Source organism: Erinaceus europaeus, chromosome 15 (genome assembly GCF_950295315.1).
Source record: "Erinaceus europaeus chromosome 15, mEriEur2.1, whole genome shotgun sequence".
NCBI classification, from domain to species: Eukaryota; Metazoa; Chordata; class Mammalia; order Eulipotyphla; family Erinaceidae; genus Erinaceus; species Erinaceus europaeus.
In genome coordinates this window covers 40,178,974-40,201,951 of record NC_080176.1, presented here as the reverse complement: position 1 = coordinate 40,201,951, position 22,978 = coordinate 40,178,974, and the positions used below count along the sequence as shown (strand labels likewise).

The 22,978-nt window shown below is 40.2% G+C and overlaps 1 protein-coding gene across 1 annotated transcript in view; it reads right to left on the bottom strand.

Moving 5' to 3' along the window:
* Positions 1 to 16,377: 16,377 nt before the first annotated feature.
* Positions 16,378 to 22,978, bottom strand: part of PSMA8 (proteasome 20S subunit alpha 8) — a 52,505-nt gene continuing 45,904 nt past the window's right edge. The window contains exon 7 of the mRNA XM_007538569.2: positions 16,378 to 16,490. Within this exon, the coding sequence (XP_007538631.1) occupies positions 16,392 to 16,490 (99 nt within the window). The 3' untranslated portion in view covers positions 16,378 to 16,391. The remainder of the gene's footprint in view (positions 16,491 to 22,978) is intronic.

Here is a 22,978-nt window from a genome sequence, read left to right as displayed (position 1 = left end):
TTATTAACATCTATGCACCCAATGAGAAGCCATCTAAACATATCAAGCATCTACTGAAAGAGCTACAGCAATATATTAACAGTAAAACAGTCATAGTAGGGGACTTCAACACCCCACTCTCTCAACTTGACAGATATTCCAGGCAGAAAATCAATAAAGACATGAGGGAGCTAAATGAGGAGATAGACAAACTAGAACTAGTAGACATTTTCAGTCATTCGTCCCAAGAAAATGGAATACACATTCTACTAAAGTCCACAAGGGTCACTCTCAAGGATCGACCATATGTTAGGCCACAAAGACAGCATCAGCCAATTCAAGAGCATTGAAATCATCCCAAGCATCTTGTCAGACCACAGTGGAATTAAACTAACACTTAAAGATGAACAAAAGATTAGTAATACTCCCAAAATGTGGAAGCTCAACAGTACACTACTTAACAACTACTGGGTCAAAGAGGAAATAAAGGAAGAAATCAAAATGTTTCGAGAGATCAATGAAAATGAAGACACAAGCTATCAAAATATTTGGGACACAGCTAAGGCAGTACTGAGAGGGAAGTTCATAGCTATACCAGCACACATTAGGAAACAAGAAAAAGCACAAATAAACAGCCTGATTGCATATCTTAAAGACCTATAAGAAGAAGAATAAAGGAATCCTAAAGCAACCAGAAGGACAGAAATCAATAACATTGAAAATAAGAAAACCATACAAAAGATCAACGAAAGTAAATGTTGGTTCTTCGAAAGAATGAACAAAATCAACAAACCTTTAGCCAGACTCACAAAACACAAAAGGGAGAAGACCCAAATAAATCGGATACTAAATGAAAGAGTAGACATCACAACAGACACCACAGAAATTCAACATATCATGTGAGGCTTCTATGAACAACTATATGTCACCAAGCTAGAGAACCTAGAAAAAATGGATGATTTCCTAGATACCTACGAACTTCCAAAATTAAGTAAAGAGGAACTAGATTACATGAACAGGCCTATCACAGCTAATGAAATTGAAACAGTTATCAAAAATCTCCCCAAAAATAAAAGTCCTGGACCAGATGGTTTTACAAATGAATTCTATAAAACCTTCAAAGAAGAACTAATACCTCTACTTTTAAAAGTCTTCCAGAAGATTGAAGACACTGGAATACTCACTGCCAGCTTCTATGAAGCCAATATCACTCTGATACCAAAAGCAGACAGGGACACACCAAAAAAGAAAACTACAGACCAATATCTCTGATGAACATAGATGCGAAAATATTGAACAAAATTCTAGCCAACCGGATACAACAGTATATCAAAAAGATTGTTCATCATGACCAAGTGAGGTTTATCCCAGGGCTGCAAGGTTGTTTTAATATATGTAAATCAATCAACGTGATCCACCACATCAACAAAAGCAAGACCAAAAACCATATGGTCATATCAATAGATGCAGTGAAATCCCTTGACAAAATACAATATCCCTTTATGATCAAAACACTACACAAAATGGGAATAGATGGAAAATTCCTCAAGATAGTGGAGTCTATATATAGCAAACCTACAGCCAACATCATACTCAATGGTAAAAAACTGGAAGCCTTTCCCCTCAGATCAGGTACTAGACAGGGCTGCCCACTATCACCATTACTATTCAACATAGTGTTGGAAGTTCTGGCCTTAGCAATCAGGCAGGAGCAAGGAATTAAAGGCATACAGATTGGAAGAGAAGAAGTCAAACTCTCCCTATTTGTAGAGACATGATAATATACATAGAAAAATCTAAGGAATTCAGCAAGAAGCTTTTGGAAATCATCAGGCAATACACTAAGGTGTCAGGCTACAAAATTAACATTCAAAAGTCAGTGGCATTCCTCTATGCAAACACTAAGTTAGAAGAAGTTGAACTCCAGAAATCAATTCCTTTTACTATAGCAACAAAAACAATAAAATATCTAGGAGTAAACCTAAAGAAGTGAAAGACTTGGGAGTTGGGCTGTAGCGTAGCGGGTTAAGCGCAGGTGGCGCAAAGCACAAGGACCGGCATAAGGATCCCGGTTCGAACCCTGGCTCCCCACCTGCAGGGGAGTCGCTTCACAGGTGGTGAAGCAGGTCTGCAGGTGTCTATCTTTCTCTCCCCCTTTCTGTCTTCCCCTCCTCTCTCCATTTCTCTCTGTCCTATCCAACAACAACAACAACAATAATAACTACAACAATAAAAAAACAAAAGGACAACAAAAGGGAATAAATAAATAATATAAATATTAAAAAAAAAGAAGTGAAAGACTTGTATACTGAAAATTATGAGTCACTACTCAAGGAAATTGAAAAAGGCACAAAGAAGTGGAAAGATATCCCAAGTCTGTGGGTTGGAAGAATTAACATCATCAAAATGAATATACTACCCAGAGCTATCTACAAATTTAATGCTATCCCCATCAAGATTCCAACCACATTTTTTAGGAGAATAGGACAAATGCTATAAATGTTTATCTGGAACCAGAAAAGACCTAGAATTGCCAAAACAATCTTGAGAAAAAAGAACAGAACCGGAGGCATCGCACTCCCAGATCTCAAATTGTATTATAGGGCCATTGTCATCAAAACTGCTTGGTACTGGAACGTGAATAGACACACTGATCAGTGGAATAGAATTGAGATCCCAGAAGTGAGCCCCCACACCTATGGACATCTAATCTTTGACAAAGGGGCTCAGACTATTAAATAGGGAAAGCAGAGTCTCTTCAACAAATGGTGTTGGAGAAAATGGGTTGAAACATGCAGAAGGATGAAACTGAATCACTCTATTTCACCAAACACAAAAGTAAATTCCAAGTGGATCAAGGACTTGGATGTTGGACCACAAAATCAGATACTTAGAGGAAAATATTGGCAGAACTCTTTTCTGCATAAATTTTAAAGACATCTTCAATGAAATGAATCCAATTACAAAGAAGACTATGGGGCTACATCAAATTAAAAAGCTTCTGCACAGCAAAAGAAACCACTACCCAAACCAAGCAACCCCTTACAGAATGGGATATCTTTACACATCATACATTAGACAAGAGGCTAATAACCAAAATAAATAAAGAGCTTGCCAAACTCAACCACAAGAAAACAACCCCATCCAAAAATGAGGAGAGGACATGGACAGAATATTCACCACAGAAGAGATCCAAAAGGCTGAGAAACACATGAAAAAATACTCCAAGTCTCTGATTGTCAGAGAAATGTAAATCAAGACAATGATGAGATATCACTTTACTCCTGTGAGAATGTCATACATCAGAAAAGGTAACAGCAGCAAATGCTGGAGAGGGTGTGGGGTCAAAGGAACCCTCCTGCACTGCTGGTGGGAATGTCAATTGGTCCAACCTCTGTGGAGAACAGTCTGGAGAACTCTCAGAAGGCTAGAAATGGACCTACCCTATGACCCTGCAATTCCTCTCCTGGGGATATATTCTAGGGAACCCAACACACCCATCCAAAAGGATCTGTGGACACATATGTTCTTAGCACAATCTGTAATAGCCAAAACCTGAAATCAACCCCAGTGTCCAACAACAGATGAGTGGCTGGGCAAGTTGTCATATATATGTGTGTGTGTGTGTGTGTGTGTGTGTGTGTGTGTGTGTGTATATACACACACACACACACACACACACAATGGAATACTACTCAGCTATTAAAAATGGTGACTTCACTGTTTTCAGCCGATCTTGAATGGACCTTGAAAAATTCATGTTAAGTGAAATAAGTCAGAAACAGAAGGATGAATATGGGATGATCTCACTCTCAGGCAGAAGTTGAAAAACAAGATCAGAAGAGAAAACACAAGTAGAACCTGAACTGGAGTTGGTGTATTGCACCAAAGTAAAAGACTCTGGGTTGAGTGGGGGGGGGAGGAGAATACAGGTCCAAAAAAGATGATAGAGGACCTAGTGGGGGTTGTATTGTTATATGGAAAACTGGCAAATGTTATGCATGTAGAAACTGTTGTATTTACTGTTGAATGTAAACAATTTCCAGGAGTCAGGCAGTGAGTTAAGCGCACGTGGCACAAAGCACAAGGACCGGTGTAAGGATCCTGGTTAGAGCCCTGACTCCCCACCTGCAAGGGAGTTGCTTCCTAGGAGGTTAAGCAGGTCTGCAGGCGTCTTTGTCTCGCCCTCTCTGTCTTCCCCTCCTCTCTCCATTTCTCTCTGTTCTAACAATGACAACATCAATAACAACAATAATAACTACAACAACAATTTAAAAAGGGCAACAATAAGGGAAAATAAATAAATAAATAAAATAAAAGATTTGTTTATGGTCGTCTGAGAGGTGGCGCGGTGGTAAAGCTGTGGACTCTCAAGCATGAAGTTGCGAGTTTGATCCCTGGCAGCACATGTGCCAGAGTGATGTCTGGTTCTATCTCTCTCCTCCTATCTTTCTCATAAATAAATAAAATATTTTTTAAAAAATTTAAAAAATTTAAAAATTTGTTTATGTATCAGTGAAAGGGAGAATCAGAGCACCACTCTTGTATGTGTGATGCTAGGACTTGAACATAGGAATTTATGTTTGGGAATTTAACATTTTACCCCACAATGCTATCTCCCAGGTCTCTCTCTCTGTCATTAGGACTCGATATTGGCACTACGAATTCACTGCTCCTGGTGGCCATTACTTTTGTCCATTTTATTGGATAGGACAGAGAGAAATTGAGAGGGGTGGGGAAGACAGGGAGACAGACAGAGAGACACTTACAGACCTGCTTGACCGCTTATTTAATGATCTCCCTGCAGTTGGGGAGCCAGGAGCTAGAAGCGCCTGTCCTTGTTCTTTGTACTGTGTGTGCTTAACCTGATACACTACCGCCCCACCCCTATTACTGTTATATGTGCATTTCTTGGTGAATTCGGAATATTATCACTTAAGTTCATAAGAAAAAATCACTTTGGTTTCCTTTTCTGTGAATTGCTAGTTGAATGTTCCACCCATTTGTCATACCACTGCATTTTTCCCCTTTGAACCAACCATTTTTTTCCTTTTTCATTTCTTATTAATTAATAAGACTGGGTTATAAGATTGTAAGATTATAGTGTATAGTTCCACACCATCCAAGTTCTGTGTCCCAACCATCTCATCTAACTGTCAAAAATAACCACCAGGGGGGTGGGTGGAAGCACAGTGGGTTAAGAGCACATGGCATGAGGCCCAAAGACAGGAGTATGGATCCAGTTTCTAACCCACCCGCCCCCTGCAGGGGGAGGGTCTCTTCACAGGCGGTGAAGCAGGTCTGCAGGTGTCTATCTTTCTCTCCCCCACTCTGTTTTCCCTTCTCTCAATTTCTCTGACCTATCCAACAACAACAACAGCAAAAACAACAACAATAAGAAGAACAACAACGATAAACAAGGGCAACAAAAGGGAAAAAAATAGCCTCCAGGAGAAGTGGATTTGTTTTTGTTTTATTTAAATACATGGTGCATTTTATTTATTTTATTTTTGAGAGAGATGCAGAGAGAGAAAGACACATAGAGAAATACCAGAGCACTGTACAGCTCTAGCTTATGGTGGTGCAGGGGATTGAACCTGTGACTACAGAGCTTCAGGCATGAGAGTCTTAATATTTATTTATTTATTCCCTTTTGTTGCCCTTGTTGTTTTCATTGTTGTAGTTATTGTTGTTATAGTTATTGGATAAAACAGAGAGAAATGGAGAGAGGAGGGGAAGACAGAGAAGGGGAGAGAAAGACACCTGTAGACCTGCTTCACCTTTTGTGAAGCGACTCTCCTACAGGTGGGGGGGCGGCTCAAACCGGGATTCTTACGGGGGTCTTTGCAGTTTGTGCCACTTGTGCTTAACCCACTGCGCAACTGCCTGACTACTGGAGCAGTGGATTTATAGTGCAGGCACCAAGCCCCAGCGATAACCTGGAGGCAAAAAAAAAAAAAAAAAAATCATGGTTCTCAGGAGTCTTAGAAATTGTTTGTTTCTCTGGTTTTTGTTTGTCTTTTTTGTTTTGTTGCAAGTTCCTGTGTCTTAGTTCTCTAGATACCACATATGAGTGAAACCATCCAGTAGTTGTCTTTTATCTCTTATATCACTAAGTATAATCAATCACCTTTAGTTCCATCTATTTTGTCCCAAAGGGCACAATATCATAATTTTTTATTGCAGAGTAGTATTCCATAGATTATATATATCCCATCACTTCTCTAGCCAGCCATCTGTTGATACACACTTAGGCATTTAGTAGCATTCTGTGGATTATACTCTTATTATCATGTGGTTTTGAAAATCAATGTTAAATCACTAATAAAAAATTTTTTAAGTTTATCTTTATTTATTTATTGGATAGAGAGAGAAATTGAGAGGGTGATAGGGAGGGAGAGAGATAGAGGAACCTGCAGCCCAGCTTTACCACTAGTGAAGCTTCCCCCTGCAGGTGGGGACCAAAGGCTGAAACCCTGGTCCTTGAGCACTATAAGTGTGGGATTAACCAGGTGTACCACCACCCAGCCCCCTAATAAAAAAAACTAAGTAGAAAAATAAAATAATGGGGAGTCAGGCAGTAGCGCAGAGGGTTAAGCACAGCTGGCGCAACACACAAAGACCCACGGAAGGATCCTGGTTCGGGGCCCCTGCTCTCCACCTGCAGAGGAGTCGTTTCATAGACAGTGAAGTAGGTCTGCAGGTGTCTGTCTTTCTCTCCCCCACTCTGTCTTCCCCTCCTCTCTCCATTTCTCTCTGTCCTATCCAACAACATCAACATCAATAATAACTACAATAATAAAACAACAACGGCAACAAAAGGGAATAAATAAATATTTTTAAAAAGTTGAAATTCTGGTGTAGGGGTATATAGCATAAAGATTATGCAAAGAGACTCTCATGCCTATGGCTCCAACATCCCAGGTTCAATCGCCCACACCACCAAAAGCCAGAGCTGAGCAGTGCTCTGGTAAAAAAAATAAATAAATAAAAATTCTATTTTAAAAAATATTTATTTATTTATTTATTTATATGAGAGGGGGAAATCAATTGTATGTCTCAAAGGTTCTCAAAAGACAAACTGAATCTTTTTAATAGATAGGCTACGTATTTGATATGCGGACTCTCTCAAAAGCCTAGACCAAGTAGATTAGAAGCTTCCAATAGCACAGCTATATACAAGATACTGGGTACTGTACAGCAAACCATAACAAAGGGACTTTTCAAAGTTAACCCAATTAACAAATAATGTGATGATAATATTAACTATTGATTGTCTTTTTGAACCCTAAGACAGCAGGAACCTCACATCTTCACTATAGAGCCCCTACTTCCCCCAGTCCTGGCACCCTTGGATAGGGCTCACTTTCCCATATGCATCTCCCAATCCATACCAAATAATATTGCATCCGCCGATCACAACCTAACCAAAGCAACGATTGCCATCTCAACATGCTTCACCTCAGAATGTATCCAGAGACTTCACGTGTGGAATGACAACCCTTCAGCTTCATTACTTGGGTGAGACCTTTCCTTTTATAGTACACTCTAATTTCATCTCAGGTAGTTCACTTTCTAACAAAGTCCCATAACCTAGACATACAACAGTTTCTGTGAGAGAGAGCTTATGTTCACACGTATCCATAAACTACTGCAAAATATATACCTGAAAGCAGGATTACACTAGAGTTTGCAGTGAGTACCTCCCTAACACTTCCTCTCCACTATTCCCAACTTGGGATCCATGATTGCTCAACAAATTGTTTGGCTTTGTATGTTAACTCTCTTTTCAATCACCAGGTTCCAGATGCCACCAGGATGCTGGCTAGGCTTCCCTGGATTGAAGACCCCACCAATGTGTCCTGGAGCTCAGATTCCCCAGAGACACACCTTACTAGGGAAAGAGAGAGGCAGACTAGGAGTATGGACCGACCAGTCAACGCCCATGTTCAGCGGGGAAGCAATTACAGAAGCCAGACCCTCTACCTTCTGCAACCCTCAACGACCCTGGGTCCATGCTCCCAGAGGGATAGAGAATGGGAAGGCTATCATGGGAGAGGGTGGGTTATGGGGATTGGGTGTTGGGAATTGTGTGGAGTTGTACCCCTCCTACCTTATGCCTTTGTTCACTAATCCTTTCTTAAATAAAAAATTAAAAAAAAAAAAAAAAAGTTGAAATTCTGGTGTAGGGGTATATAGCATAAAGATTATGCAAAGAGACTCTCATGCCTATGGCTCCAACATCCCAGGTTCAATCGCCCACACCACCAAAAGCCAGAGCTGAGCAGTGCTCTGGTAAAAAAAATAAATAAATAAAAATTATATTTTAAAAAATATTTATTTATTTATTTATTTATTTATTATGAGGAAGATAGGAGAGAGAAAGAACCAGACTTCACTCTGGCACATGTGCTACTGGGGATTGAACTTCGGATGTCAAGCTTGAGAGCCCAATGTTTTATCAACTGAGCCACCTCATGGACCATTCTTTTATTTTTATTTATTTTTTTAAATATTTATTTATTCCCTTTTGTTACCCTTCATAAGAAGGTCTGAGTTATTGGTGAATTTAGTGCTGTGAAGCAAGGGCAAAGAGAAGAACAGAAACTGAATTTTAAGAGGTACAAAGACATTACTAGGCCATCTCAATGTTCATCTTGAATTGAATTCTTGTGGCTGCTGTGCTATTGCACATAAGTATCTCAGACATAAAGACTGTCATTTTCTCTCTTTCCTTCTTCCTTTAAAATTTAAAATTCTAGGGAGTCTGGAAGTAGCTCAGTGGGTTGGCATAAGGATCCCAGTTTGAGCCCCTGGCTTCCCACCTGCAGGGGAGTCGCTTCACAATCGGTGAAGCAGGTCTGCAGGTGTCATTACTTACTATTACTTTTCAGCTTTGCATTCCTCTGCAAAAACTCTACCTCTCTTCTCACTTTCAAAAGGAAAATTTTAAAGAGTATAAAGCTTTCAAATGAAGTATGGTGGTGGGGAAGGTAGAAGATAGAAGGCTGGCAGTATCAGTTTTTCTTTTCCTCCACCAGTATACAACAGCAGAACCATAGCATACATAGAAAAAAAAAAAAAAATAGGTGGAGTGATCTGGGAGATGGCGCTGTGGATTAAAGCACTGAACTCATAGGCATGAGGTCCTGAGTTCAAACCCCAGCAGCACATCTACCAGAGTGATGTCTGAGTCTTTCTCTCTCTCCACCTATCTCATGAAAAGACAAATAAGGGAGTCGGGCGGTAGCGCAGCGGGTTAAGCGCAGGTCACGCAAAAGATCTGCGTAAGGATCCCAGTTCAAGCCCCTGGCTCCCTACCTGCAGGGGAGTCGCTTCACAAGCAGTGAGACAGGTCTGCAGGTGTCTTTCTGTGCCCCCTCTGTTTTCCTCTCGCTCTCTGTTTCTCTCTGTCCTATCCAACAGCGACAACATCAATAAAAACAACAATAATAACTACAACAATAAAAACAAGGGCAACAAACGGAAATAAATAAATATTTTTTAAAAAGAAAAGACAAATAAGCTCAAGAGAACAAAAGAAGAGTAAAACCACCTAGGTGGTCCGGGAGGTGGTGCAGTGATAAGGCTTTGGACTCTCAAGCGTGAGGTCCTGGGTTCCAGCCCCCGCAGCACATGTGCCAGAGTGGTATCTGGTTCTGGAAAGGAACTTGGATCTCAAACAAGTCTCCACAGGAAGGTAAGCCGCATACCTCACTGGCGCAGTTAGAACATGTCCATTGCTCTACTTACCTGGATGGCATACACCTGCCCCATGTCCTACTGTCACTCACTCCTTTTCTGCTCTAGCCCATTCAACACCCCAATGCCCGGTGGATCCATTCCACTCCTTGGGCCCCCACTTAGGGCTGTGTTCCCCAACAGACTGACCCTGATCTCGATCACTCTGTAAGATAATGACCCACAATCAGAATAAATCTAGATTTTTTTTCATTTTTTCCCCCATTTTTAATTTTTTTTAAACTAATAGTGGGTTACAAACTAGGAAAAACAACAACAACAAAAATATATCACTGTAAACTTAAGAAAATACAACCAGGATTTTTTCAGAAACTCACTAAGCCATAGGTGAATACAGACTATGGCCTTTGGGTGGAAATAGGGTGAGGAAGAGATTCTTGGAATTCAAGAAGCCATACTTGGGGAGGGCTGGGTCTGAACTGGAAAAGTTTAGGGTAGAAGGATAGTTCTTTCTTTCTTTCTTTTAAGATTTTCTTTATTTATTAATGAGAAAGACAGAAGAGAGAGAGAGAGAGAAGGTACTTGTGCTGCCAGGGATCAAACTCAGGACCTCATGCTTGAGAGTTCAGTGCTTTATCCACTGCAACACCTCCCAGACCACTAGAAGCATAGTTCTTCATTAGAGCTCACCTGTCTCACACCAGTGGCTATCTATCCAATGCATGGCAGAATCTAGATTTAGTGACTGTATAATAGGTGAGATAATTTTGGGGTCCCGCCCCAATTTGTGTGGCAAAACATTTCTCTTTCTGAATCTCTATTTTCTTTTCTTATCTTTGTTATCGTTCTTATTTTATCTTCTCTGTCTTCCATTACCTCTGTCTTATCTCTTGATCACAAGTGAGTGATTAAGTTAAAAAAAAAAATCTATTTAGGGGGAGTTGGATGGTAGCGCAGCAGGTTAAGCGCACATGGTACAAAGAACAAGGACCGGCATCAGAATCCCAGTTCGAGCCCCCAGCTCCCCACCTGCAGGGGAGTCACTTCACAGGCGGTGAAGCAGGTCTACAGGTGTCTGTCTTTCTCTCTTCCTCTCTGTCTTCCCCTCCCTGTCTTCTTCCCCTCCTCTCTCCATTTCTCTCTGTCCTATCCAACAATGACTATATCAATAATGACAACAATAATAACTAGAACAACAATAAAAAACAAGGGCAACAAAAGGGAAAATAAATAAATAAATATAAAAAAATTTTTAAAATCTATTTAGGGGGCTGGGTGGTAGCACAATGGGTTAAACTGTTAATCCAAGTCTAGCCTCCAGCTCCCCACCTGTAGGGGGGTTGCTTCACAAGAGGTGAAGCAGGTCTGCAGGTGTCTATCTTTCTCTTCCCCTCTCTGTCTTCCCCTACTCTCTTTCCTTTTTTATTTCTTTCTTTCTCTCTGTCTGTCTTTCTCTTTATTTTCTTTCTTTGTTTTTTTTTTCCTTCCTTCTTTCTATCCTTCCTTCAACTCCTTCTTCTTCTTTTTAATTAATTATTTATTTTTTTATGAGAAAGACAGGAGGAGAGAAAGAACCAGACATCACTCTGGTACATGTGCTGCCGGGGATCCAACTCAGGATCTCATGGTTCAGAATCCACTGCTTTATCCACTGTGCCACCTCCCGGACCACCATTTCCTTCTTATGAAGACAGAGAGAAAAACACAGAGAGAGACATGTATGCCTGCTGCTCCACTGCTTGTCAAGTTTTCCCCCTACAGGTGGGAACTGGGGGATTGAACCTGGATCCTGGATCATAGTAATTTGTGTGCTTTACAACTTGTCCCACTACCCAGCCCCCAAAACTGAATGTTTAAAAATTTGTTTATAAAATATAAAATATTGGGAGCTGGGCAGTAGCACAGTGGGTTAGGCGCACAAGGTGTGAAGCACAAAGACTGGCATAAGGATCCCGGTTCAAGCCCCCAGCTCCCCGTCTTCAGGGGAGTCACTTCATAAGCCGTGAAGCAGGTCTGCAGGTGTCTGTCTTTCTCTCCCCCCTCTCTATCTTCCCTCCTCTCTTGATTTCTCTTTGTCCTATCCAACAACAAAGACAACAATAAAAAAGTAATAACAACTATAAACAACTAGGGCAACAAAAGGGAAAAAATAGCCTCCAGGACCAGATAACCCTGAAGGCAAGATATATATATATATATGTGTGTGTGTGTGTGTGTGTGTGTGTATAAATACATATATATGTGTATATATATATGACCATAGGATAAGGGGTACAATACCACACAAATCCTACTACCAGAGTTCTGTGCCTTATCCCCTTCCCTTGAAATCTTCCTTATTCTTTTTTTTTAGCTTTTATTTATTTACTAGAAAGACAGGAGGAGAGAGAGAAAAAACCAACATCAATCTGGTGGTACATGTGCTGCCGGGAATTGAACTCAGGAACTAATGCTTGAGAGTCTAGTGCCTTAGCCTCTGCACCACCTTCCGGACCACAGAAGGTTTCATTACTCTTTATCCCTCTGGGAATATGGACCCAGGGTCATTATGGGGTGTGGAAGGTGGAAGGTCTGGCTTCTGTAATTGCTTCTCAAATGAACATGGGCATTGGCAGGTCGATCCATGTTCCCAGCCTGTCTCTCTCTTTCTCTAGTTGCGCAGGGCTCTGGAGAGGTGGGGTTCCAGGACATATTGGTGGTGGGGTTGTCTGCCCAGGGAAGTCAGGTTGGTATCATAGTAGCATTTGCAACTTGGTGTCTGAAAAAGAATTAAGATATAAAGAACAAATTGTTTAATGATCAGGAACCTAAAGGCAAGAATGTAGCAGATGAAATTTGGGGTTTTCATTTTGGAAAAAGCTAGTAGGTCAAATTTAGGTATATTCCAAGAGGTCCATGACTTCACTAATTTTTGCCTGAGTTCTATAGCTAACAGGCAGGTGGATGAATGGTATTGTCTGGGGAGATGGTGTTAGAGTAAGAAATAGGACTAGAAAGTTGGATCGGGAAGAGAGTAGCTCCTAAATATGGGGAAAGCATATAAATATCATTAACTGAAAACCCCATCAAGTGGTAGAGGATTTTGACCTAACCTCCCTTGAAAGAATATGGCAGTCCCTACCACTCGTGATTGACTTTGAGGCCAAGGTCCTATAGGGGTCCACAAAGGGGTCCATTATGTTGTTCCTGATCTCCATCAAGAACCAGTGACAGTGAAGAGAGGGATCTATTAGAGGTCTAGGCCCATCATGTCTGTGTGGGAATCCCAGGATTCTCTGTCTAGGGTCCTGGGTGACGTGGTGGTCTGGTAGTAATCAAAAGGGCCATCATTAAAGTATGCCAGTCTCTTGCCCTTACCCAGCTTTTGTAACCCTTACTTTATATGACAAGGTTAGCCTTGGAGTGATTGAGGGACTTGAAATAGGAAGTAGGTGAGGAGGGTATCTAGGTCTAAGGAGAAACTATTTGATTAGATACTTTATGGTGTATTTTTTAGGTTTTTCTATTTGCTTGTTTATTGGGTCACGGCAAACTATTGTGCACTTTTACTTTTTATAATTTTTAATTTTTAAAATTTCTTTATTGGGGAATTTTATGTTTTAAATTTGACAGTAAGCACAGTAGTTTGTACTTGCGTAACATTTCCCAGTTTTCCATATAACAATACAACCCCCTAGGGGAGTCGGATGGTAGTGCAGTGGGTTAAGTGCACATGGTACAAAGCGCAATGACCAGCCTATGGATCCTGGTTTGAGCCCCTGGCTCTCCACCTGCAGGGGAGTTGCTTCACAGGTGGTGAAGCAGGTCTGCAGGTGTCTACCTTTCTCTCCCTCTCTCTGTCTTCCCCTACTCTCTCCATTTCTCTCTGTCCTATCCAACAATGATGACATCAATAACTACAACAATAAAAAAAAATTTTAAATAAGTAAACAAACAATACAACCCCCATTAGGTCCTCCATCATCCTTTTTGGACCTGTATTCTCCCCACCCACCTACCCCAGAGTCTTTTACTTTGGTGCAATACACCAACTCCAGTTCAGGTTCTACTTGTGTTTTCTCTTCTGATCTTATTTTTCAACTTCTGCCTGAGAGTGAGATCATCCCATATTCATCCTTCTGTTTCTGACTTATTTCACTTAACATGAATTTTTCAAGGTCCATCAAAGATCGACTGAAAACAGTGAAGTCACCATTTTTAATAGCTGAGTAATATATATATATACCACAATTTGCTCAGCCACTCATCTGTTGTTGGACACCTGGGTTGCTTCCAGGTTTTGGCTATTACAAATTGTGCTGCCAAAATCATATGTGTACACAGATCCTTTTGGATGGCTGTGTTGGGTTCCCTAGAATATATCCTCAGGAGAGGAATTGCAGGATCATAGGGTAGGTCCATTTCTAGCCTTCTGAGAGTTCTCCAGACTGTTCTCCACAGAGGTTGGGTCAATTTACATTCCCACCAGCAGTGTGCACTTTTACTTTAAGGTATATATAACATATATATTCCTTATGTGCACATGTGCTGTCTCTTGGACCCTGGTTCATATCTAGGTTCTGTGACTTTGTTAGGAAGTACACCACCCAAAATGGAATTAAGGAATCCTATGAGCTAGGAACGGTCTCACCAGAGTACTGGAAGGTTGACATTGCAGTCTTGGCTTCTGTGGATACAGTCCGAAGTGAAACATGTCAAGGTAGCATTGGTTGCATTGACTAGGTTGAGATCAGCAGGCAAAGAATCAATTGATATGGGTTTTGTAAAAAATGGGGAGAAGGGAGCTGGGCGACAAAGCAGTGGGTTAAGCACAGTAAGAATCCCAGTTCAAGCCCCCAGCTCCCCACCTGCAGGGTGGCCACTTCACAGGCGGTGAAGCAGGTCTGCATGTGTCTATCTTTCTCTCCCCTTCTGTCTTCCCCTCCTCTCTCCATTTCTCTCTGTCCTATCCAACAACAACAGATATGACAATAATAACTACAACAAGGGCGACAAAATGGGAAAAATGACTGTCGGGCAATAAAACTTGAGGGACTACTGAAAAAAAAAATTGGGAAAAATGGCCTCCAGGAGTAGTGGATTCATGGTGCAAGCACCGAGCCCCAGTGATAACCCTGGAGACCCCCCAAAAAAATAAATAAAAAGAGAGAGAGAGAGAAGGAGAGGGAGGGAGAGAGAATGGGAAGGCTCTTGCTGTTTTAGGGCTTATTAAAGGAATTGATTTTTGTTATTATAACCAAGTTATATGGAAATTTGGTTGACTACTTTTTTAAAAAGATTTTCTTTTTTAATGAAAATATAGGAGGACTGAAAGAACCAGATATCACTCTGGCACATGTGCTGCCGGGGATTGAACTCAAGATCTCATGCTTGAGAACCCAATGCTTTATCCACTGTACTATTTCCAGACCACAAAACTAATTTTTAAAAAAATATTTATTTTTCCTTTTGTTGCCCTTGTTTTTTATTGTTGTAGTAGTTATTGATGTCGTTGTTAGATAGGACAGAGAGAAATGGAGGGAGGAGGGGAAGACAGAGAGGGGGAGAGGAAGATAAGACACCTGCAGACCTGCTTCACTGCCTGTGAAGCAACTTCCCTGCAGGTAGGGGGCTGGGAGTTCAAACCGGTTTCTTAGACCGGTCCTTGCACTTTGAGCCACGTGCGCTTAACCTGCTGTGCTACCACCCAACTCCCAAAACTAAATATTTTTAAATGAAGATGGCTTCAAGAGACTAGGTGGTGGCACACACATTAACTAGGTGGTTAAGTGTACACATTACAGTGCTCAAGTAACTGAGTTCAAAGCCCCTGGTCCCCACCTGCATGACTGGTGAAGCAGGGCTGCAGGTGCCTCTCTGTCTCTTTCCCTCTGTCTCCCCATCCCTTTTCAAATTAACTCTATCTCTATCCAATAATAAGTAAATAAAAATGTTATAAGAAGGCTCAGACAAAATTTTTACACCTCAGTTGAGACTTTTTTAATATTCATCTAAAAATACAACTTAGTATCATATTCAGTTTATTTTGAAACAACACTTTACAGAAAATTCTTATTCATCATCAGAAATTATAAATTTATTAATTTATAAATTAAATCTATTCTTAATTACATCTGATTGTTTTGTTGCTGTTTTAACCAGAGCACTGTTCAGCTCTGGCTTATGCTGGTGTTGGCGACTGAACCTGGGACTTTAGAGCCTCAGGCAACAGCATCTGTTTGCTTGATCATATGCTAGCTCCCACCCCCAGTGATTTTTTTTTTTCCTTTTCTTAATTACATTTGTATAAATGAAGAAAAATAACACACTGCTTACATTCTGGAGTGTAGACTAAAGCTTATGTAGATTTACCAGTGTTTTCAACAGTTAACTGAAAGCATTTAAAAAATAATCTTGTGAAAAAAATAATAATCTTGTGCTAATGTATGCTTGTCCATATAATAGAATGAACATAGCCTCAAAGGTGGCATATTCAAAACAAAACAACAGCTACTGAGCGTAATGCCACAAACCAACTGATTTCCTTTAAAATTTAACTGAATAGGATGAGGGAGGTTGTTGAGTGGTAGAGTGTATGCTTTGTATCTGAAAGCCTGAGTTTAACGTATGGCAGCCTATAGATTAAACCATATGATGGTTTCTCTTTATCACTAAAAGAAACAAACCAACAGACAGACAAGAAACCTCACTAAATAATCTCAAGGGCTCATCTAAGATGAAGCACTCTTTTTTGATTTTTTCTTCTCAGCTTCTTCCTTTTCCTTTTCTATTTCAGTTACTTGTAATTCAATTTCTTTGGCACTAAACATCTGAAAGAGAAAAAAATCAAATTAATTATACTAATGATGTCTACATATGATAATAAGGAACCAATTATAACTCAGAAATTATAATTTTCAAGAGTCGGGTGGTAGCACAGTGGGTCAAGCGCAGGTGGTACAAAGCACAAGGGCCAGAGTAAGGATCCTGGTTCGAGCCCCCAGCTCCCCACCTGCAGGGGAGTAGCATCAGAAGCAATGAAGCAGGTCTGCAGGTGTGTATCTTTCTTTCCCCTTCTCTGTCTTCCCCTCCTCTCTCCATTTCTCTCTGTCCTATCCAACAACGATTACATCAATAACAATAACAACTACAATAAAACAACAAGAGCAACAAAAGGGAATAAATATCTTTAAAAATTTTTAAATAAATTATAATTTTCTTTTTTTAAGTTATAATTTTCTATTTAAAATAGACTGTATAACTGTGATGTAAAAAGAAACATTTCAAAGGTTCAGAAGCAATATACTTGTAACAATTATGGACAAAAACCAGAATTTCATATGATTTTCTTTTTTTTAAATTTCCCTCTTTTTAAAAAATTTTTTATTGGGGAATTAATGTTTTACATTCAACAGTAAATACAATAGTTTGTACATGCATAACATTCCCCAGTTTCCCATTTAACAATACAACCCCCACTATGTCATTTATCATCCTTCATGGACCTGTATTCTCCCCACCCACCCACCCCAGAGTCTTTTACTTGGGGGCAATATGCCAATTCCATTTCAGGTTCTACTTGTGTTTTCTTTTCTGATCTTATTTTTCAACTTCTGCCTGAGAGTGAGATCATCCCATATTCATCCTTCTGTTTCTGACTTATTTCACTCAACATGATTTTTTCAAGGTCCATCCAAGATCGGATGAAAACGGTTAAGTCACCATTTTTTACAGCTGAGTAGTATTCCATTGTGTATATATACCACGACTTGCTCAGCCACTCATCTGTTGTTGGACACTGGGGTTGATTTCAGGTTTTGGCTATTACAAATTGTGCTGCCAAGAACATATGTGTACACAGATCTTTTTGGATGGATATGTTGAGTTCTTCAGGATATATCCCCAGGAGAGGGATTGCAGGATCATAGGGTAGGTCCATTTCTAGCCTTCTGAGAGTTCTCCAGACTGTTCTCCACAGAGGTTGGACCAATTGACATTCCCACCAGCAGTGTAGGAGGGTTCCTTTGACCCCACACCCTCTCCAGCATTTGCTGCTGTTACCTTTTCTGATGTATGACATTCTCACAGGAGTAAAGTGGTATCTCATTGTTGTCTTGATTTGCATTTCTCTGACAATCAGAAACTTGGAGCATTTTTTCATGTGTTTCTTGACCTTTTGGATCTCTTCTGTGGTGAATATTCTGTCCATGTCCTCTCCCCATTTTTGGATGGGGTTATTTGTTGTCTTGTTGTTGAGTTTGGCAAGGTCTTTATATATGTTGGTTATTAAACTGTTGTCTGATGTATGGTATGTAAAAATCTTCTCCCATTCTGTGAGGGGTCTCTTGGTTTGGGTAGTGGTTTCTTTTGCTGTGAAGAAGCTTTTTAATTTGATGTAGTCCCATAGGTTTCTGCTTGCCTTAGTCTTCTTTGTAATTGGATTCGTTTCATTGAAGATGTCTTTAAAATGTATGCGGAAAAGAGTTCTGCCAATATTTTTCTCTAAGTATCTGATACTTTGTGGTCCAACATCCAAGTCCTTGATCCACTTGGAATTTATTTTTGTGTTTGGTGAAATATAGTGGTTCAGTTTCATTCTTCTGCATGTTTCAACCCATTTTCTCTAATACCATTTGTTGAAGAGACTCTGCTTTCCCCATTTAATATTCTGAGCCCCTTTGTCAAAGATTGTTATATGCTTTACATTGGTTTGGTCTAGCTCTCCCCCTGTCAGGAAAATTGGTTTAGTCCTGCTAGTTTCTCGGGCCCACTTGTCCCCGCCCCAAAGAACCCCAACAGAGTTCGAGACTTCTTGGCGCTGCCATGTGAGAAGGATGCAGGAGAGTTCTGTTTGGTGATTAGTTTGGGTTAGTTTATGAATCGTTGTTCGTGAATAAAGAAATACAACTTCCCGGCCCAGCCGTGTGTCTCTGATCATCTCTGTTACCCGCCCGTGAAGCCAGCCCGGTTAAAACAACAAAAGATTAGATGTCCATATGTGTGGGGGCTCACTTCTGGGCTCTCAATTCTATTCCACTGATCAGTGTGTCTATTCATGTTCCAGTACCAAGCAGTTTTGATGACAATAGCCCTATAATACAATTTGAGATCTGGGAGTGTGATACCTCCGGTTCTGTTCTTTTTTCTCAAGATTGTTTTGGCAATTCTAGGTCTTTTCTGGTTCCAGATAAACATTTGTAGCATTTGTTCTATTCTCCTAAAAAATGTGCTTGGGATCTTGATGGGGATAGCATTAAATTTGTAGATGGCTCTGGGTAGTATATTCATTTTGATGATGTTAATTCTTCCAACCCATGAACATGGAATATCTTTCCACTTCTTTGTGCCTTTTTCAGTTTCCTTGAGTAGTGACTCATAATTTTCAATATACAAGTCTTTCACTTCTTTGGTTAGGTTTACTCCTAGATATTTGATAGTTTTTGTTGCTATAGTAAAAGGAATTGATTTCTGGATTTCAATTTCTTCTAACTTAGTGTTTGTATAGAGGAATGCCACTGACTTTTGAATGTTAATTTTGTAGCCTGACACCTTACTGTATTGCCTGATGATTTCCAAAAGCTTCTTGCTGGATTCCTTGGGTTTTTCTGTGTATACTATCATGTCATCTGCAAATAGGGAGAGTTTGACTTCTTCTCTTCCAATCTGTATGCCTTTAATTCCTTGCTCCTGCCTGATTGCTAAGGCCAGAACTTCCAACACTATGTTGAATAGTAATGGTGATAGTGGGCAGCCCTGTCTAGTACCTGATCTGAGGGGCAACACTTCCACTTTTTCACCATTGAGTATGATGTTGGCTGTAGGTTTGCTATATATAGACTCCACTATCTTGAGGAATTTTCCATCTATTCACATTTTTTGTAGTGTTTTGAACATAAAGGGATGTTGGATTTTGTCAAAGGCTTTCTCTGCATCTATTGTTCATATGATTTTCTACTGTTATTGTATTAAAAAAGAAAGCAGGACAAATTTTTTTTTTAACCAGAGCACTGCTCAGCTCCGGCTAATGGTTGTGTGGGGGACTGAACCTGAGACTTTGGGGTCTCATGCATGAGAGTCTGTTTGCATAACCATTATGCTATCTACCTATTGCTGTAGGACAAATCTTATTCTGAAATATATATCCTACATTACATATGGGTAAATATGAAAATATTGTCTTTATTCTTTTGACCAAACACTGCTCAGCTCTGACTTATGGTTATATTTGGCATTGAGCCCCAAATCTCTAAGTTTCAAACACGAATGTTTTTTGTGTAAACCACTGTGCTATCTCTTTATTTTAAAATTATCTTTATTTATTTATTGGATAGAAACATCCAGAAATCAAGAGGGAAGGGGTGATAGAGAGGGAAAGAGACAGAGACACATGCAGCCCTGCTTCACCATTTGTAAAGCTTTCCCCCTTGCAGGTGGGGACTGGGGCCTCGAACCTGGGTCCTTGCTCATTATAACTTGTGCACTCAACCAGGTGCGCCACCACCCAGCCCCTCCCACTGTACTATCTCTTTAGCCATATATATATATGTGTGTGTATGTATGTGTATATATATATATACACACACATATATATATTGCTGTTGTTTGTTTACCAGAGCATGGCTTAGTTCTTGTTATGGACTGAACCTGGGACCTTCAGTGCCTCAAGCTTGAGATTCAGTTCCATTCCATAAACATTATGAAATCCCCCTACCCCCACTGATTAACCTTTTGCTAGAGTTTGACTATTTTTTCAGCACATAGAATATTAAAAAGAGGAAAGATTTATACTTTTTTTAAAAATTAGTGCTATATTTTCTTTTTTATTAATATTTCATTTATTTATTCATGAAGATAGAAGGAGAGAAAGAGAAAGAACCTGACATCAGCCTCGTAAAGGTACTGCTGGGGACTGAACTCTGGACCTTATACTTGAGAATCCAATTCTTTATCTACTGTGCCACCTCTCAGAACACTTATTATTATTTTTTTTAACCAAAGCACTGATCAGCTTTGGCTTATAGTGGTGGTGGGGCAGGGATTGAACCTGGGATTTGGAAAACTCAGGCATGAGAGTCTCTGCATAACCATTATGCTATCTACCCCTACCCAATTAATACATCTTTATTTATAACTGCCTCTGGAGGGAGGACACAAATATGAGTTTTTATTTATTTAAATAAAATTTATCTTATTTAATATCAAAGACTGGATGGGAGGTGGTACAGGAAATAAAGCACTGGATTGTCAAGCATGAGATCTCAAACTAGAGTCTCAGGGTTGCATGTGTCAGAATGATGTTCTGAAGGACCCTCTCCTCCCCTCCCTCACAAACAAAGCTTTTACAAATTAAAGTTAAAGAATGAAACAACATGCTCAAGGTCATACAGTAAAGCAAATGGATCTACTGGAATTTATACACAGATATGCCTAACATTTCTTTTAAAGATTGTTGATTGATTACCTGAGCACTGCTCAGCTATGGCTTATGATGGTGTGGGTGATTGAACCTGGGACTTTGGAGCCTTAGGCAGGAGAGTCTTTCTGTATAACCATTATGCTATCTCCCCCATCCCCAACATTTAAAAAATGTTTTTATATTGCATTTATATTTTTTATATTGTATAACGATTATACAAACAGATTCTCATGATTGAGGCTTGAAGATCCCAGGTTCAGTGCCCCACAGAACCATAAGCCAGAGATAAGTAGTGATCTGGGGGAAAAATAAATGAGGAGGAAGCGGAGGAGGAAGAAAAGGAATGGAACAAATTAAAATGGAATGGGAAGATAAGAGAGGAAAATAGAGATATCTGCAGTACTACTTCACTGCTCATGAAGCTCTCCCCATGCAAGTGGGGCCTGGGGGCTTAAAACTGGGGCCCTTGTACATTGTAACAAGTGTACTCAATAGGGTGCATGGCCACCTGACCCCCACCCCGACTTTAAAGATTGTGGTTTCTTCATCACCATATAATGACTTTCTAACCAGTATATAAGCTATTCTAGTGTGTGTGTTACTTTCTCCAGGTGTGTAAGTGGCATGTGATAGGGCTTGAGCAATGGCTGTGCTCAGAGGCTCTCTTATATATGCATGTCTGTCCCATGATCCTTAGCAATATCCCATGATCTTTAGTAGGACTGACAACCTGGCCTAATTGTCATCTCCATACTCTGTGCTCAATATCCTGGTTATTTATGTGGGGTCATGTAGGTGTTGGCCTCACATCCTATTTTTCTTACGGGTTAAGCGCAGGTGGCACAAAGCTCAAGGACCAGCTCAAGGATCCCGGTTCGAGCCCCCGACTCCCCACCTGCAGGGGGGTAGCTTCACAAGCAGTGAAGCAGGTCTGCAGGTATTTATCTTTCTCTCCCCCTCTCTGTCTTCCCCCTCTCTCTCCATTTCTCTCTGTCCTATCCAACAACAACAATAATAACTACAACAATAAAACAACAAAGGCAACAAAAGGGAAATAAATAAATAAATATTAAAAAATTAAAAATATATATCATATATATATCAGAATACTGCTCATTTATGGTTTATGGTAGTGTAGGGATTGACCCTGGGACCCTGGAGTCCCAGGTTTGAGAACCTTTTGCACAACTATATGTTGTCTCCCCAGTCCTCTATTTTTCTCAGTATGAGAACTGCCCTACCCTCAAGTCTCTATTCATTGACTGACTAATCACAGGTAAGAATGAAGTATCAAACAACAGTAAGATGGGCTGGGAGATAATACAGCCAGGACAGCATGTGCCTTGCCAAGTCTTAGGCCTGTTCAAGTCCTAGCACCACACGGTAGTACTAAGCGCAGCATCAGCAGTTATTCCATGAATGTTGGAATGGTATTGTGATATCACTTCTTGCTCTCTCAAAAATAAACAAATAAATGTGGTCTGGGAGATGGCATAGTGCATAAGGCACTGGGCTCTAATAAAGTGCTAGACTCTCAAAACAATGTTTGGAATTTGATCCCTGGCATTGCATATGCCAGAGCTCTAATCTGGCTTGTTCTCTCTCTCTCTCTTTGGGTCTTTCCCTCTTCCCCATCATTAATGAATAAATAATTATTTAAGACAGCAACAATGAAAAACTTGAGTTGGGGAAGTCATTCAATAATATCACACACGTAAGAATTATTGCTCAGTGTCACATAGAAAGAAACAAGGACGGAGGTTAGACAGCACAATGGTTATGCAAACAGACTCTCATGCCGGAGGCTCCAAAGTCCCAGGTTCAATCCCCTGCACCACCATAAGCCAGAGCTGAACATTGTTCAGGAGGTGGCAAAGTGGATAAAACACTGGATTCTCAAAC